Source organism: Lissotriton helveticus, chromosome 10 (genome assembly GCF_964261635.1).
Source record: "Lissotriton helveticus chromosome 10, aLisHel1.1, whole genome shotgun sequence".
NCBI lineage: Eukaryota > Metazoa > Chordata > Amphibia > Caudata > Salamandridae > Lissotriton > Lissotriton helveticus.
The window spans coordinates 630,304,302-630,322,211 of record NC_136071.1 but is presented as its reverse complement, the minus strand read 5'-3'; the positions used below and the strand labels follow the sequence as shown (position 1 = coordinate 630,322,211).

Here is a 17,910-nt window from a genome sequence, read left to right as displayed (position 1 = left end):
CCAGGACGACAAAAGATGCAAACACCACCTATGGCGCAAGAAAGGGAAATCCCCAGGGAGACACAAACCAGACACAGCCACCATGGCCTAAGAAAGGCAGGTGGTGTTCACCACTTTACCAGGCTTGCCAGTGTTGCAGGAGATTCCCTGAAATCCCGGAGGAATGCCAGGCAGCCGGGCTCAGGGCTGACGGAGTCGGCGAGGCATGCTAACCGTGCAGATACCTCCCCTTCTGCCTTTTCTTCTGGGAGCTGTGGACTCCGGGTGAGGGAATTAAAATCAGCTGCCTAAGTCTCGACTGGCCAACGTCCTGTACAAGTTCACTAACTGTGACGGACTGATGTTACCCCTCGTTCTACTGATTGTTACCGATTTATATTGGTTATGGGCTTTTTGTTTATTTCCACTCCTCCGCACCAGTTCCCCATAGTGTGTCCCTGCAGAAGCGCTTTTGCAATCCCCCAGCTGCTAAGACTGTATACATTTTCTACTACGCCGTGTGACCCACTCTCCCCATGAGCCATGCCCAGGGAACTAAAGATACTCAGCCTTAATGACCGGGGACTAAATAATCCTGTGGAACCCACAGAAGTACTGTCTCTATTGGAGCAATCGGGGGACATATGTTTGCTCCAAGAAATTCACCTGATCCCCAAAGACACTGCCCGCATGCACTCTCACTGGTTTCCCCGCCAGATCTAGTCCATGTGCCCCACTAAGAAGAATGGGATAGTTATCCTCTTTTCCCAGAAGTTTAACGGCAAGCTAAGATTTACGATAGCGGAAACAAAGGGGCGCCTCCTAATAGTGCGCATACAGCGGAGCTCCGTTTCCTTCACCCTGGCCAAAATTTACACCCTGAACTAGCGACAAGAACCCTTTATTCTTAATGCGCTTGCAGTGGTTCTTGCGGGCCCGGAAGCGGCAGTGTTGATAGGGGGTGGTGGAGATTTAATGTGGTCATGGACCCAGCTCTCGACCGCTCCAGCCAGCGCTCCTCGCTAGCAGGAGCCTTCATGTCAGACGGCCTTCGCTGGCTGTCAGAGGGTGGGGGGGGCTCTATGATACCAGGCACCACCTGCACCCCTCGCTGAGGGACTACACTTTCTATTCGGCAGTGCATAAATCTTATGCGCGCATTAATCCTTTTCTTATGTCCCCCACATGCACGGCTAGGGTCAGAGACAAAAGCATAGAGCCACAATCCCTTTCGGACCACGCCGTGATGTCTTTGACGCTAGGGTCTGTCGACTCTCACCCTGCGCTTCCCGGTGGCGACGATGCAACGCGTGGCTGCACTCCCCTTCCACGACTACCGCAGTGCGCATGGTGCTTTGCAGATTACCTCCGCACCAATGACGTAGAGGGCACTCCCTTAGCATCGGTGTGGGAAGCACTGAAGCTGGTAGTAAGGGGCAAATTCATTGCTATCTCGGCACCGGAGAATCTGGTTCACCAGTAAAAGCGCCGGTCACCTGGAGCTGGTGGTGTCCGAGTTAGAGCCAATTCATAAGCGTAAGGGCCCCCAGGGTTTGGCGAGACCTGGAACGAAAGAGGCTTCTTTTGAAGCGTCTGGACCTGGATAGAGCAGAGTATGCCCTTCTCCGGCTCAGACACAAATTCTACCTGAGTAGCGACCGCTGCAAATGCATGCTAGCTCATAGGCTCCGCGCTAAGACTTTGTCTGGTTCAGTGAGCTCGATTCAGACGGCATTTGGGGGAGGAGGGGCACACTGCAACCTTCAAAGAGTTTTACAGCGCCCTGGACGCTCTCTGGGTGATCCAAGACTATCTGTGGGGGATCCGTCTGACTTATTTGCTGATGGCACTACATCCCAAATGGATCAGCCGATACGTGTCGAGGAGCTGGTTGCGGCAATTGCGCGTCTTAAGCCCGCTAAGGCACCAGGCCCGGATGGGTTCACAGCACAATTCTATAAATCCTTCTGTCAGAAGTTAGCTGTCCTCCTTACTCGACTTTTTAATTCATTCCTTGACTCGGGCACGTTGACAGACTCGATGATGGAGACGTCCATATCTGTGATACTTAAGCCATCGAATGACCCCGAGAACTGTGGGTTATATAGGCCCATCTTCCTTCTCAACATAGACGCCAAACTCGTCGCTGGAATCCTGGCCTTCCATCTGAACCCGGTCATGCCAGGGCTGGTCGACCCTGACCAGGCCAGCTTTATCCCTACGAGACTAAGCGGGCGGATACTAAAAGGCTTTGCACTTACTTGACATAACTCGTTCACGCTTTTTCTTTCCATCGACATGGAGAAAGCGTTTGACTGCGTCAGCCATACCTGATTAAAACTCTTTGCCACTTTGGATTTAGGGACACATTTATCAGATGGATAGGCTGTATTTACAGCACCCCAGAGCCTTCACCCTACAATGAGTGGCACCCATCAGGGCTGCCCTCTATAGCCACTCTTCTTTGCTCGGATGGCGCAGCGAACTAGAGACAATCCGCAGATATCCAGCATCAGGTTTGGCGCTGACACTCATACTTCAGCCTGTATGCTGATGATGTCATCCTCTCGCTGGCGGACACTATGACGTCTTTGCTGTCCCTACTTGAGAAATTGTTGCCATTCGGAGAGATCTATGGGTTTAAAGTTAACCTTACAAAGTCTCAAATCATGAACCTGTTGGTTACTCCCCTTCATGAGGCAGCACTCCGCGCCCATTTTCCGTTGGCATGGACAACAGAGGCATACCGTATCTGGGCATCCAGCTAATTTCCACTCTAGCAAAGACGCTGGAGGCAAATTATGGGTCCCTTCTTGACCAGACGAATAAATCACTGTCCTCATGGAGTCGTCTGCGGTTGGCCTGGTAGGGGCGCATAGCTGCTGTCAAAATAACTGTACTCCTGTGTATTATCTACATCTATCAGACCTTAGCGTTGACTCCCTCACCCTTGGTGCTGCGCTCTTTGTAACTCGCTATCAACAAATTTGTCTGGGGCGTAAAGAGATCGCGACTCCACTCTAATCAACTCACATGGCCTAAGGGCGAGGGCAGCTTAAATCTCCACCGATCAATCGGTATTACCAAGCCACGCAGCTCTGATATCTCTTAGAGTGGAATAGGCCTCTCTTTGAAAAGCACTGGTCCTTCATGGACCAGACGGTTGCAGGTGTAAATATCTGGCGGGAAGCTTGGCTACCTCACAAACTCAGCGCTTGGGGGTTATACTCTTTCCCGATGATGACTACGACGATGAAAGTATGGGACAGCGTTGCCCTTAGACCGGGCCAGACGACGTTCCCTTCCCCGATGCCGCTGATTGTCGATAACCTTGATTTACCCCCTGGGTGTGGCTCGGAAGTATTCAGCTACTGGAGTGAGCAAGGGTGCAAACGGGTGGGCTCCCTTTTCGATCCTTTGACGATTATCCCCTTTGATCAATTTCAACAGGACTACTCTCTCCCTGCATTGGATGCGTTTCATTAGATGTAGCTGAGGCACTGGGTGACCTCTCTGGGTTATAAGACAGCGGCCTAACGCCCACTTACCGTTCAAGAAGTGGCTGGTCCGCAAGCAGGGCGATAAGTACCTTATCTCTGAACTCTATGCTATGCTTTCCGATGGTGGCTCTGCGTATAAATACAAAGGCCAGTTGCACTGGGAGGTCGCTCTTCACTAAAGAGAGGACTGACATATTTTATAGAATACATCACACTGCACACAACATGGCCGGTACAGAGACAGCCTACAAAATAGCCCCCTACTGGTATCCCACACCAGCACGTATTGACAGATGGGACAGAGAATAGCTGGAGGGGCTTAGGGCAGACGGGCTCTCTTCTTCATCTCCTGTGGCACTGCCCCAAACTGTCTTGATTCTGGGAGCAGGTCTTAGATGACATCGATTCAGTGTTTGACACTATGCCTCCATGCTTCCCCACACACACTCTACTTGGGCTGCCGTGTCCCGACTTTCCCTTGCGCTCGCTCCGGGGTCAGACGATGGCCTTAGCGTTAAATGCTGCAGGCCAAGTGATCCTTGCGCACTGGGGATCTGAGAGCATCCCGGTCCATACTTCCTGGCTATATTCACTTTGGTTTTCCTTGGCAATGGAGCGACTGTCTGTCACAGTGGAGAACAGAGCAGCTGAATACCCTGATTTATGGGCCCCCTTAATCCGAATTCTCTCTGTAGAATTTAGGGAAGTGACTTGCTCCAAATACCAGCAGATTTTGCGCATGCTCCTCGCAAGAAGCTGAACTGGCATGATCACCCCTGCAGTACTAGACTCCTACCAGGGGCCTTCCAGGGATCTAATTCTGCTTAGAGTGCAGCGCCTACATGATTCTTGTGCAGAGGAGAGGGGGTTGTGGGGAGGGGTTTAGTGGTTGATGTCTATTTTGTTTATGGTTAAATGGTCCCTGCATCGCTACCAGCCTCCGAGTTGTGGCCATACAGCTGTGTATTAATGGCTCTCTATGGTGAAGTTGCTGGCCGCTGGTTGTAGGCAGAAAGTTGTGCTATTTACATTGTGGACCTTAATAAACAGAATTGTTCCATAAAACTAAGGAATGTTTGAGAATGGTGTATTGGTGGCCGGGAATGGATGCGCAAGTTGAGAGATGTGTGAGGAGTTGTGTACAATGCCTGGTGAGTGATAAAGGTCTCAAAGCAAGGGTTCGACCAATGACAGTCAGAAAATTGCCCAAGGGAAGAAGTAGCCCTGGATATTTTGCGACCTATACACTCAAAAGGAGGAGCTATGCATGCCTTAGTACTGCTTGTAATGTACTCAAGGTAGCCGGAAGTTATGTACACTAATGGGATTGAGACAAAGCATGTAATAGATTTTTTGAAAGAGCTCATTGCACTGGAAGGAGTGCCTGGGTCATTACTGATGGACAATGGAGTTTAGTTGATCTCTAAGGAAATGGAAATGTTCCTAAAGAAGTATGGAATTCAACATAAGAAAATTGAGCTGTACCATCCCGAGGCCAATGGACTGGTGGAATGATTTAATCGTGTCCTAAAGGAAACCATACCACTAACTAATGGTAGTGGTGGGGGATGGGATGAGGAGGTGTGCAAGAATGCTGGGAAGTATCGTCCAACTCCTCACTCGGTTCTAAGGAAAACTCCCTTTGAGTTATTTAGGGGGAGAAGGCCAAACAGTGTAGTGTCTCCAGCTTGGTAAATGCTAAATGTTTAGCAAGTGAGGAGGGCAAGGAAAGATGGAGAGGAAAAGAATTGAAAGCCCTGGAAAGAAATAAAGAATGGTTTGAGGACAAAAAGAAAGTGAAGGTCACCGAAGTAAGGGTTGGTGATTGGGTGAGGGTCAGGAAACCAGGGAAGAATCAAGGGGACACATTCTTCAGTCCCATTCAAGTGGTAAAATTGTTTAGAAGTGCTGTGAAAACAGCAGATTTGAGAATTTGGAATCTGAACAAAGTTGTTGTGAAAGGTGTTAAAAATGATGAGCAAGAGGATGGTGAGAAGTGTGAAATTAGAAGGGATGGTTCCTGGAGGTCTTACTTTGAATAAAGAAACATCAAGAAAACTTATGTGACTTCAGGCGTTTAATTTGTGAAGAGAAACTCTTATTTCTATGGAAAGCAATTGAATAAGAAGCAAGCAATGAGAGTGCCAAGAAATCCAGTCAATGGTGAGCAGCGAGCTAGCCCAGAAGCCCAGTTTAGAATTGGTACTGTCCACAATAGGTCTTTGACAACAGGCAGCTAAAAGCGGTTTGCAGACAATACCTGATAAAAACCGTTGGACTATTGAAGAAGCCACACAATTGTGACACAGTGAGATGGAGTTACTAATAATCATTAAAAAATGTAGCCTTAGCACAAAACATAGAAGCCTTAAATTATTTTTTAACGGTTTTACATTCTGTTCCCCTGACTCTTCGTGATAATGCGTTAGCCAGATTGACACTCATAGTCCTGCAAATATTTTTTCAAAAGGCAAATCTTCTTGATGGAGTTTTGCATGGTAGGAGCAACACGTTCATCCCATTATGCTCTGCCCCTACTACAAGGACAAGCCAGGTGGAAAACAAGCATCAGCAAAACCAAATCGGTTTAATGTGCTAATGCATGCATTAGTAAATTAGCACAAGACACACCAGAGGGAGCCAGCAGAAGAGGACGGAGAAGGTTATAACTGTAGAATAGTCCCATATGCTGTTCAAGCATGCACTGGGGTAAAGGCTAACTAATACACCCAAACAGCCAATAGCAGTGATGTGAGAGATGAATACTTCACTGGGCTAAGCCAAGACATGATTGAAAAAATGGCCAGCCAATGGCTGAATAAAGCGGGTCCATGAGAACCAATTGCTGACAGGGCCGACCCAAAGCCTACTGTATGTATATTGTAAGCAATAGGTTTGTTTGACAGCGACACTGTCAAACCACAGCCTTAGAAATCTATCCCTTTTTAGGTCGACCCTAGACAGCGCTTGCGTGGTCAGGTGATCTGTTGTATGTACTTTGTGGGTTCCCACAGCTTTGGATTGGCCTTTGTCTGTGTCTAAAGTTTACAACATCAGACAGTTACTCAAGAGCAATATTAGATGTGTATAGTCTGTTGTATGCAAGAAAGAATTTGAAGATATCAAAAAAAGCCATTGTTTGTGCTCCTGTGCTGTGTCCTTTTGACGTGAACTTCAAATGTATAGTCACCGTGGATGCTAGCAACAAGGGTTTGGGTGGTGTCCTCTCCCAAATTGATGACAAAGGAAACGAATCCATTGTTGCATATGCGTCCAGGGAACTCCTTCTGAAAGTAAGTTTTCTGTTATTGAAAAGGAAACTTTAGCATGTGTATAGGCTTTGGAACATTTTCGCAGCTTTGTCTGGGGCAGAGAATGCATAGTCAAATCTGATCACAAGCCCTTAGTTAAACTCCTTACTACAGAAGTGCTGTTCAAAGCCTCAGCTGGGATGGCCAGGATGTCAATGCGTATACAAGACTTCATTTACAAAGCAGAATGTGTTCCTGGTAAGAGCAATGTTCTAGCAGATTTTCTTTCGCGCATGCCATTAGACTTACATGAATGCAAAGTGAATGAGTGGGATTCATTGCATGTTGCCCTTATTCATGATGAGAATCCTTTTTGTATAGAAAAAAAAATGGGAAGAAGAATACTTGAAAGAAATTGATTTGATATCTCTTATCTGCCAAGGATGGCCAGAAAAATCTAAAGTATCTACGAGCCTTAAACCATGTTGGGAGGTAAAAACGAGTTATCTGTTACTGATAATACCATCTTTCGTGGGGATAAAGCTATTCCTCCCACTTCATTAAGAGAATCCATTTTAAGAAAGTGTCAGGAAGATCATTGTGGCATAGTGAAAACAAAACAGAGGGTTAAAAAATGGTACTGGTGGCCAGGAATTGACCTCTGCGCTGAAAAAACTGTAAAAGATTGCATGATTTGTGCTAACTCAGATTAAGCACTAAAAACTTTTGAGGCCTGATATGTGTGAACCCATCACACCTGATGGTCCTTGGCATACTGTGGCTATAGACATCATGGGCCCGATTGGTACTGCTTCTAAATATATAATCTCCATGATCGATGTTTTTTCGAGATGGCCAACCATAGTGATTGTTGATAACATTGATTCTGCCACTGTTTTACAATTTATTGATAGTTTTCATTGAAGAAGGACTTCATGTCCAAATCATAAGTTATAATCGAGTGCAATTAATGTCCAGGTTAGCAAAAACTTACTTTGAGGGAGTAGGTGTAAAACACAGAACCACTTCATTGTACAATCCTAGTGGTAATGGCATGTGCGAGAAATTAAACAGAGTATTAAAAAATGCTATTTAAATCGCTGTCATGAAAGCGGCTGATTGGGAACTTCAAGTGTACAAAGCGGTTTGGACATATAGAACCAACGTTCATGAGGCCTGAAAAATGTCTCCTTTTGAAATCATGAGAAGCCGTAGTGCTAGAACCAAATGCAATCCGGATTGGTTGCTCAAGAGTTCTAGTCTTGATATTTGCATGAATTACATCAAGAAAAATATTCTTGAAAAACATTTACAATACAAACGCATCTTTGATGATAAATTTGGTTCAGGTTTGGTCGATATTAAGACTGGAGTATGGGTCAAAGTTAAAAAACCTTGAGAAGTTTGCAAGGGAGAATCTCAATTTTCTGAACCCTTGCTGGTTAAGGTTTTACGCAATGCTGTACTTTTAAGTGATGATAAAGTTTGGAATGTTAGAAGGATTGCCATTTTCAGAGGCAAGGAGGATCAAGAAATTTCAAGACCTTCATTGTCTTTTGAAACTTTTGATGACATTGACAGTCAAGCCATCACTGCAAGTACTTTTGAGTCTAGGGTTGTCAATGAATATATTTCCAATCCCAATCTAGAACAAATTGTGGACAACGATATTGTTGGGAGGAACGGGGCGATGGTGGAACCTCTGAAAAAGTTGAACCTGCTGAACTTGTCAAAGACGAAAATGCTGAACCTGTAGTAGATTATATTTCTGTTAAGAAAAGAGTATGCTCCAGACCCAAGTGGATGGAAGAATTTGTATGTTACATATGTGAATGATTTCATTATATTTTTTCTCTTTATTTTTTTTCTCTTTTATTTCCTTAAGTGGGAAGATGTGTCATGTTCTTTCCTTTTAGAATTATTTACTTCCAAACCTTCTGGTTTCCACTAGCTCCTTCTTACAAAGTTCTATATTCTTTGTTTGAGCTCTGGGAAGTCAGTTGCTGAAGAAGAAGACCTGTTCAGGATGCGTCCTTCCTTGCTCCTGTGTTTCAATTTGTTAAACGACTTAATTCTGCGTGAAGTTGTACTTTACAAATGACTTTTCACAACTGCCAACGGTATAGATGAGACACCTGAACTCGCCTGCATGGGATTCATGGTGAGTCTATGATTTCAAAGCTTGTTGCCTCACGCTCGCCACTAGTACCAGGTCAAACAAATAGGACCCCGGTGCAGTGCGCACCCAAAAGTCCAAAAGGAAATATATCAGTACTGCAGGCCTAAGTGTAGGGGAGGGGAAGGCAGAGGCCGGAGCGGGTTTTTGTTTGCAAAACCCGGGGAGCCACCATATAAAAAAGAAAATCCTAGCCTTGGGTAATGTAATCTGGTGCTCATGTAAAGCTCTCGCATGCACGTGGGTTGAATTGGCGCTGTTAAAAACTGCAAAAATAGACAAACATCTAGAGAGAGAGAGGTTTATAACAGGCACAGAGTGCTAAGAATAAGTTGAGGAAATGCCAATTCTGATTAAATAAATTGGCTAGCAGAGCCCCAAACAATTAATTTCTAAATGATGTCTATTTTGGTTAAACTTACTAAAAATACATCAACAACGCTGTTTAAAAATTTCTGCCAGGGTGCCTCCCCGAGTTACTCCTGTGGTTCATCAAAGGTGATGGCAGTGTCGATGAAATATCATTTTAGTCTTGAAAAATTGCCAGATATGTGGGTCTCAGCCACCCCTGGCCTTTTTCTCATGGGGACGGATGGTGTAGTGCTTGCTACTGTGAGTTATTCTGCATTCCAGTGGAGCCTCTCAATCGAGTCAAAGGTTTGTGGCCCACTCACCCTAGTTCTGTCCTGGATTGGCACCAGATTTCAACCCCCATGAGTACAGTTTGGTACCCACTGCTCACACCAAGAATTGCCAGTGGTTGCATTTGCATTGATTGCTTTGGCCATTTGGTGAGCTTTTGTTAATTAAAAAAAAAAAAAAAGTGAGCAGTGTGGTTCATATAAATATTCATAATACTTTTACATTCAGACTACAACATCCTGCTGAAAATCTTATATAGCTAGTTTCACATACATCCGTCCCTCCTAACGCTAAGCTAAGGCTGCTGAGAAGCCAAGGCAGAAGGCTGACATTTAATATTCGCAGTACTCTGGCACCTTTAGCCACTGAGAAATGCTGACCATAGTAACTGAAGACAGATTAGTGACTAGTAGCAATCCCCACCCAACTCGCAGTCTTACAATGTCCACTGACCCCCGTATTATTTGAGTAGTTCACCTTATTGCAAAAGCTCTGTAACAATTTTGATGTTTGTATCTCGGATCCTAAAGGCACGAGGGCCTACTATTGCTGTGCCTATCTTCATTTCTTTTGCTCTATAGTTGGCTAATGTAAACAGAGAACCATAATCTTAAATAGTGTAGAAATCATGGGGTGAACAATCATATAATATTGTGTTGGCACACGTCTGTCCTTGCCTTCCGTGGCATGATTGGGGTGGGGTCTGTAATGTCGCTGTTCTTCTTTTTGTAGTTCTGCTGCTTCCATTGCGACTCCCATGCCCTCCTTGTTGCTGATATTACCGCTCTTTTATGTGTTCCTTGCTGCGGGGCGCTTGTTTAGGCGCGGCATTCTTCTCTTTCAGTCTGTGTTTTCCTTTCCCTCTCTTCTTGCCTCTTCCCCCCCCCCTCTTCCCTTTTTCTCTCTCTCCCAAGGTCAGTATGACGGGTTAGTCTTGGTGTTGTCGCTATTCCGGCCCCTTTGTTCTGTGTCCGATGTGATACTGGGTGGTGGGGATGCAAAGTTGTTCTTAGTTATATACTGACTTGTGTTCACGGCCCTGCTTTTAGACCGATATATACAGTGCTGACATTCCTGCATGACTGCCCTTTAGCTTTTCTGTTACCAATGGTTTGATTTGGGAATCCGGATTCCTCTATATTGTCGTCGAACCTGTCATGCTCCTTCTCGCCTTATTATAAAAAATAACCTTCTTTGCTCCTGTTTGCTGGCCGTTTGGATCCTCTCTCCTTCCCCCTTTTTAAGATTGTATTGCTCACGTTCCTCTATGATTGATTCTGTAACTTTATTCTGGACTTCTTGACTGCTTTCTCGTATTATGGCCGGCCAGTTTGGTTGTAGGCCCAGATTTGTATATCCTGTCTATACCAATAAAGGTTTACAAAAAAATATATATATATATTGTGTTGGCACAAATGAACAGTAGAGCATCTGCAAATACAGCTTCTCGACCTGACAAAAAAATTTAAAATCGGAAATGTCACTTGGAAAATGAGTCAAAAAATAACTGTGTGACATCTATTCCATGTTACTCCATAAGTATTGCACATTCCTACCCATCTATTTACACATGCCCCTGCACACGTTTGTCCACCCCATTCTGCAACAGTCACCAAATCTACTACATGCACTGCTCCATGTATTTAAAATATTCTCCCCATTGATAGGCCACATCCATTTCTGTTCTACACACCATCCTCATTTATTCCATGTGTACACACACCTATCCCACAAGCCAATTATTCTGTTTCACACGTGTTCTCGCCCACATCTATTCCACAAGCCAATCTATCACATTACACAAATCACTTCCTCTTCTTCCACATCTGTCCGCCCACCTAGTTTATAGGTCATGACACTTTCATCAGATGTGCCACCACACTTATTTCACATACCCTTCGAACAACTATTCTATATAGGCCGACACTAACCCTTTTGTTCCATGCATCCGCCACACCCACTTCACATGTGCCCACATCTATACCAGCGGCTGATCTCTCACATTCCACTTTCCATCACATCTTCTTCCACATGTCAACACATTTATCCCACAAGCCGCCTTCTACAGTTCCACATGCTTCCCACAATGTACGTCTAGCCATCACCGAGACCCTTTAGCAGAGCTGTTCACGTTTTCATTAAATACATGCAGTGCTACTCTGAACGCGCTCTTGTACCTTTTTACGGAAGTGTCATTTGCCTAAATGTTGTATCTTGTGAATACCGATTAAACTGCCTCTGCATCAACTTAGCAAGCCTTTCCAAGCCTCTGGCATGTTGTGTCATCTTTCAGTGTTCACAGGCAAATCAATTTTAGGGAGGCAGTGTTGACAAATGGTTGCACTTCTCAATCATAACTTTAAAAATGTTTTAACAATATTAAAAAACTGAGTTTGATCTCATCAAAAAAATTAACTCCATCCTATTTCTGTAAATGTTAATGAATGGAGTGGTTCGACTAGTTGCTTCTGCTCACAATGCTTTATGCGTCAGGGGGTAGTAAATTATGTGGCTAAAAAAGGAAAAATTGCACCATTAAAAGTACAATCAGTGTGCTCAGCTCAGGTGCTTTGTTACAAATTTAGCAACCCCTTTCATTGCACACACATATGACCATAATTGTTTCATGGCAAGTACTTCTCAATGCAGTGACACCATGCGCCTATTAGTGTCAAAGCTTCCACATCCACGAATATGCAAATAAAACTGTACACCTTCCGCACATCAGGAATTCATGCCACTATTTCCATGGCCCGACTTGAAACCCACTCAATAGCACAGATGCATACTGTTAAATGGCACTCTCTCTCTATCACGTGTACGTTTTAAGTTAATTATCATTTGATAAGCGTGTTAATTTGCACTCCAAAAATTGCTTTGCAAATCAAACTTTCTGGACAGAAGTCTTAAAAAACAGCAAGGTAGAAATATATTTATCCCAAATAACGTGATGAAAAAGAGTACCAAAAATTCAGTGATCTAGAGCAGATGTGGGAGTAATGATAGGAGTTTGAGAAGATTAAAATTAGTAATTCTTTCTGATATGGCTATCAAAACAAGTCAGTGGTTAGCCCACCTCCCATTCAAGATTGTAATAATGAAAATCCTACTGCAAAATATTCAGAAATTGGGAGTTAAATTCCAACCCAAATGATCTCTTTGGAAAGAGGAATGAGAAAATTGGAGTTAAAATGTAATCTCTCATTTGACAGTGCACTAATTAGGACATCTTTGATTGATGATCGAATTATGAAGATTCGTTTGTGAGCTGTAGCTGTATTTGACATTAAATTTGCAGTCCGATCATAGCTCGGATGATTTAGCCCACTAACTACTAGTGGTGATTTTTTAGGTCTTGCCTACACAGCGTGCAATAGCTGCTTTGGAGTGACCTTTTGGAATCACTCCGTACTTTTTTGGAAACTCGTGCATGTACTGCACTGCTTCCAATGAGCCCTTGTGCATGTATGGCGTTTACCTTAAGGGAGCGATCAGCGGCGACATCTGTTTGCAATTATCGCATCTGCCGCTGCTCGCTCCCGTAAGGCGTCGCTTTCTCTTTCGCAGCCGCTGGGACGCGCTTGTCTTTCATCGCTTGTTTATTTTGACATATATTGTGTCACAGGCGCCCCGTGCATGTCTTATCTCCCACGCAGCTGTTCTTTACCCTCCATGTATCTCCTATAGGCACATGCTTCCCCAGGTGTGTCTCACAGATATCCCCCCTCGTGATGCTGCTCTGACCCCATGCGATGAGACAGCCATGGGGCTCTCTAGCGTGCACTTGCCCCGCTGCCCCCCCCCCACCTAGCTTCCTGGTTTACCCTGCCAGCGCATTCAAGCCCCAGCACACACTGTGCAGCCCCTCATGTCCCTGGTAAGCTGTTCTCTTCCTCATTCCTTGCCTTTTGGTCATTTAGTTGTCTGTGCACGAGTAAGAGGCACCCAAAGTTTCACTCCGCCTTAGCAACAACTCCCATGACACCGAGAGGCTGAGGTGAAGCAATTGTGATGGAGAGCTGGGGCCTTTCACAACCTCCGGCTCCTCTGCAGTCTGGCCCAGCACCAGCGAGCATGTTTCCTTGCACCTGTCACTGGCATCACCTTGTGATGTTTGCATTCCATAATACTTACACATCTGTGGAACAAGTGCGTAACGTGCATTGCTCAATTTGAAAACGAGTAGGAGCTCCAGGTATTTTAGAAGCCCGAGTCCAGCACTGCCGGTTGGGTTTATGGGCTGCCTAGTCTTTTTTTCACCCTGTGCCTCTTTATTTTGGTCTCTCCTTCCCACTCGTGCAGATTTTTCCATCCCTGACTTCTCCCTTTTTCATTGTTTGCCATCTTTCTCCTCCTTTCCCTGCTGTTTGTCTCTCTTGCTCTGGGTCAAAGTCTGGTGTTGGAAAAAAAGGTTCCGGCCCCTAAAATAAGAGCAGACACATACACAAATTATGCACTGTGTATTTGTTGCTGTTCCCAGTACAACACAAACACTATTCTATTCATGGCCTATTCATTAGATGGTGGCTAATCTGTTTAGGAGATTGCCTACTGATTCAATTGATATCGTATTTGCCTGCCAAAAGTATCACCTAAGCGAAAATAATATGTAATAAACAGATCCATTAAAAAATTCGATAGTGGCTAATACTTGAGCCATTTGATCATTCTCGCCTATGCATTTTTTATGGTGCAAAAGAGCTTCACTTGCCAATCCAAAGCGCTTGAAAGCCAAGCGGTGTGAGAGCTCACTGTTTTAGAAAGATAGATTGATAGTATTTTAGAAGAAAATCTGCTCTCCAGGGGTGGGACCCCCTGACTGAGGCTGATCAGGATCGAGGCATACATGTAGAGTGAGAGACTGACAGCAGAGTAAGAGTTGGTGCTAAAAGTTGCAGCTGCCTGCTGCAGTGTCTGAAGGAGTTCCAAAGTGGTTGGAAGATGGCTCAGAGGGTGTATGCCAAATTCACCTTCAAGATATAGGTGCTATTTTTATTCCAACTAGTTCCTTCTTGGATGGAGCACATTGTGTGACTCTCCTCAGAAATAGATGGCCTACTGCAGAGATTGACTGATCTTGCAACAGGCCAGGGTCAATGCCATGTAATGAAATTTACCCAATTTGCATACAGGCTTGTGTACCCCCTGCCTAGTGCTGCATGTAGAGTTACATAAATCCTTGTTTAAATGTCAGTAACTGTTTGAGTAAAGTAATATATCCATGGAGCTGCAGTAGTATAGCTTCAACTCCTGTTTCACTGCCCAGCTTCCTACAGAGTGAGTGCCACTGCACAGCCTCTAAGCTCTCCAGTATCCCTGCTCGTTACAGTTCTGGAGACAGCGGAACTTCCTTGCATATAGTGAGGATTAATGGGTAAAGGTGCAAATCTTAACATGCACTAATACTCTCAGAGGGATTAAATAGCACAAAAGATCATCCTTGGGTGTGTGTGGCTGTTCACCAGTGACATGTGAAGTAACAGTAGTTGTTTTAGCACCCAGGATAATATGCTGCATGGCTAAATACTTATAACGTCCCAAAGGCAAGACCTATTGGCTATGCCAATGCTTGTCTATAGTGTGCAGGTTCGTCATTCTATTGCAAGGCCCACTTCTTTAGAGGGAATGACATTTAAAGTAAATACTTTATTAAAATTTGGAACTGACGATGCAACTACTTGTTCGCTTTTAGATCTGTTGAAAAGGATCATCTCTGGTTCAGCAGCCCCAGAATGTTGGATTGTTTGGTCATTCTACACGTTGCATAAAATAGATAAATAAACTGTGTGCGTTCTTGTGCTTGCTTTAGAAAGCCATGGCAGATGATTTCTGTTGTATCACTTGGAATGGCATTTGCTTGCCATTCCAGACACTTATGAATGTGTTACTTTGTGCACTTCCATCGTTGAATTTAACTCCACTTACTAGCTAACACAATCCAGTAATTCAGACATCCAAAAGATTCCAGAATCTTTGTGCTGTATCTCACGAACAACACCCCATCTTCGTTCAATAATAATAAAAGGCGTATGTGTGAAGTCTGGGTTCGTGAATTATATCAAACTGTGCCTTTGATGATTGAAAACTTTGATGTTGAATAAAGAAGAGACTTCTAAAAATACCTTTTGCTAAATTGACTTCATTGGAGTGCACCTTCCCTTTTGTTTTTGTATACCGGTTTAGTTCGGACATCCCTAAACAGAGGATGTTGGAAGTGATTGCACCACCTAATATTTGGAAGACACGGAACTAATGTGCTTGACCTTGGTCTGCTGTTTGTGCTTTTTTAGTGTTTAATTATATCAAACTATTAATGACAAATCTAGAAACTGAGGCCCAAAGGAAATCATAAACTCCAAGTTACCGAATTAGTGCAGTGTCGCAACGGGGGAGCTCTTGGTCAGAAAGCATCACATGATCACACAGAAGAACAGAAAGTCAAAATATAGAGTAATTAAACTCATCTGGAGACTGACGGACTACTGAATCTACCTAAAGAAGATGCATTGTTTGTTCTCCAACTTAATGTAGACAGCTAGAGAGTCAGACTTACTCCTCACAGTAGAGCTGATTCGCAAAACAAAGATAACAATTCTGAAGTTGCAGTAGTACAGAGCTTGGAGAATTACAGAAGCTTAAGAAATCCACAACAGTTTTAGACTGTCTGAAACGAACAATTGTCAGTGTATAAAGAAATGTACACCAACTGGAGAATTCTGCTAGCATAAATTATGTGTTATCATTTATAACTCTGAGCGCTCTCAAAAGATCTGTGCTTAAAGAGCACATCCAGTTTAGTTTTTTTTTTTTGCATTCTGATGCAGGTAGGACAGTTTAATCCATTATTATGTCCTGTTCATGTAGTAATACATTCATGTGTGTTTCCACGATGGGGCACTACGTGTACGAGGGGTGTAGAAATTAACATGCTTTGCATTGTTTTCACTTACTTCTACCAGGTGCCCCACCCAGAACAACCATATTATCAGCCTTTATATTAAACTTAGAAGAATAGCAATTACACCATACCCTGTGAATCAGAATACTGTATGTGTATTTCCATTTTGCTGCACTTTTGTGCAACAATGAAGTGTACAGCTGCGAATAGATTTGAGAATCGGGGTTAGAGAGTTAAGAAACTAAACGATGTGACAACTCTGGCATTGTGAGTGCTTCTAAAAGGACTGGCATTATTTGTCCTTTCTGCAGCTAGCTAAGTAACAGAAAAAGACCAGCAACAGAGAGGGTTTTCACGTCAGTATTAAACCATCGCGTCTGGTATTTCAATGTCAAACGGGTATACTAAAAATTGGGAAAATTAGGAAACACGGTAGTTTTTCCTTTTAAAATATGAACCTACAATAGAAACACAAGAAGAAATCACTTCAAACGTGTCTTTAAATTGTCTAACTTGATCTTAAAGGATAGTTAAAGTAAGCAAATGCAGAAAGGGTGCAAAAACAAAACAGGGAAGATTCTTGAAAAAATCGTATTAAAGAAACGGCTGGCTCTTCCAGAACCACAAAAAAACAAGCAGATGGCGAGTATAAGCTGGGAAAAGTAACAACGAAATCCCAACGACCTCCGCAGTGGATGCAGAGGCTGTACGTGACTCACTGCTCTGCAAGGACAACAGTTGCAGCGTGTTCAGTCTACGATAAATATAAATATTTGGTTATTTCCATCAGCACAGGCACAGCCGTAACTTATTTTTCAGCCTCCAAGCACACTGAAACGTTTAGCGTGACAGTCGATAGCGGGCCTACAATCCCCAGCATGTCTAGAGCTGTGAACTAACAGAAATACAAGACCGCCCTAAAGTCCCACTCATGGCATCTGGCTAGATGACAGCAGGTGGTCCTATGTTGATAAAAGTTGGTAACACCAAGATTGGCGTCTCCTGCGGCAGAATCTGAGGAACCCTAAAATCTGCTGAACGTGCCTGTAAATTAGAAGACCCCACTCGCACTCCCTCCCTAAGTAAAAGCCAGGAGACCAGCGGTACAAGCACCTGTACCTTCACTGAAGGCGGTAAATGTCCTGTCCCGCGCCCGCAGGAACACTTGCCCCTCCTTTGCCATAACCTTCTCGAGGAGTTGGAGGCCCACGCTGTGCCAGTAGCCACTCTGCTTGGGATGTGTGTAGTGAGGGTTAGTGGCACAGCTCAGGATTCCAGCTTCCTCCTGGAACTGCAGTGAGCAGCTCCGGTATCGATTGGTGCTGCCTGAGTGACTCAGCTGCGGAGGGGCGGGGCAATTTGACTTCTGTAGTTTTCAAACGATGCAAAGAAGTCCGATCAGTGAAAGTTGATATGTGGTCCGTGGAGGCAGTTTTTTATGATCTTCGTACACATTATGCTCGT

The 17,910-nt window shown here is 44.2% G+C and overlaps 1 protein-coding gene across 1 annotated transcript in view; it reads right to left on the bottom strand.

Annotated features, from left to right (window-relative positions):
* Positions 1–17,703, bottom strand: part of CPPED1 (calcineurin like phosphoesterase domain containing 1) — an 813,834-nt gene extending 796,131 nt beyond the window's left edge. Inside the window, exon 1 of the mRNA XM_078663165.1 lies at positions 17,566–17,703. Coding sequence (XP_078519291.1) covers positions 17,566–17,629 — 64 coding nt within the window. The 5' untranslated portion in view covers positions 17,630–17,703. The remainder of the gene's footprint in view (positions 1–17,565) is intronic.
* Between the last annotated feature and the right edge of the window lie 207 nt (positions 17,704–17,910).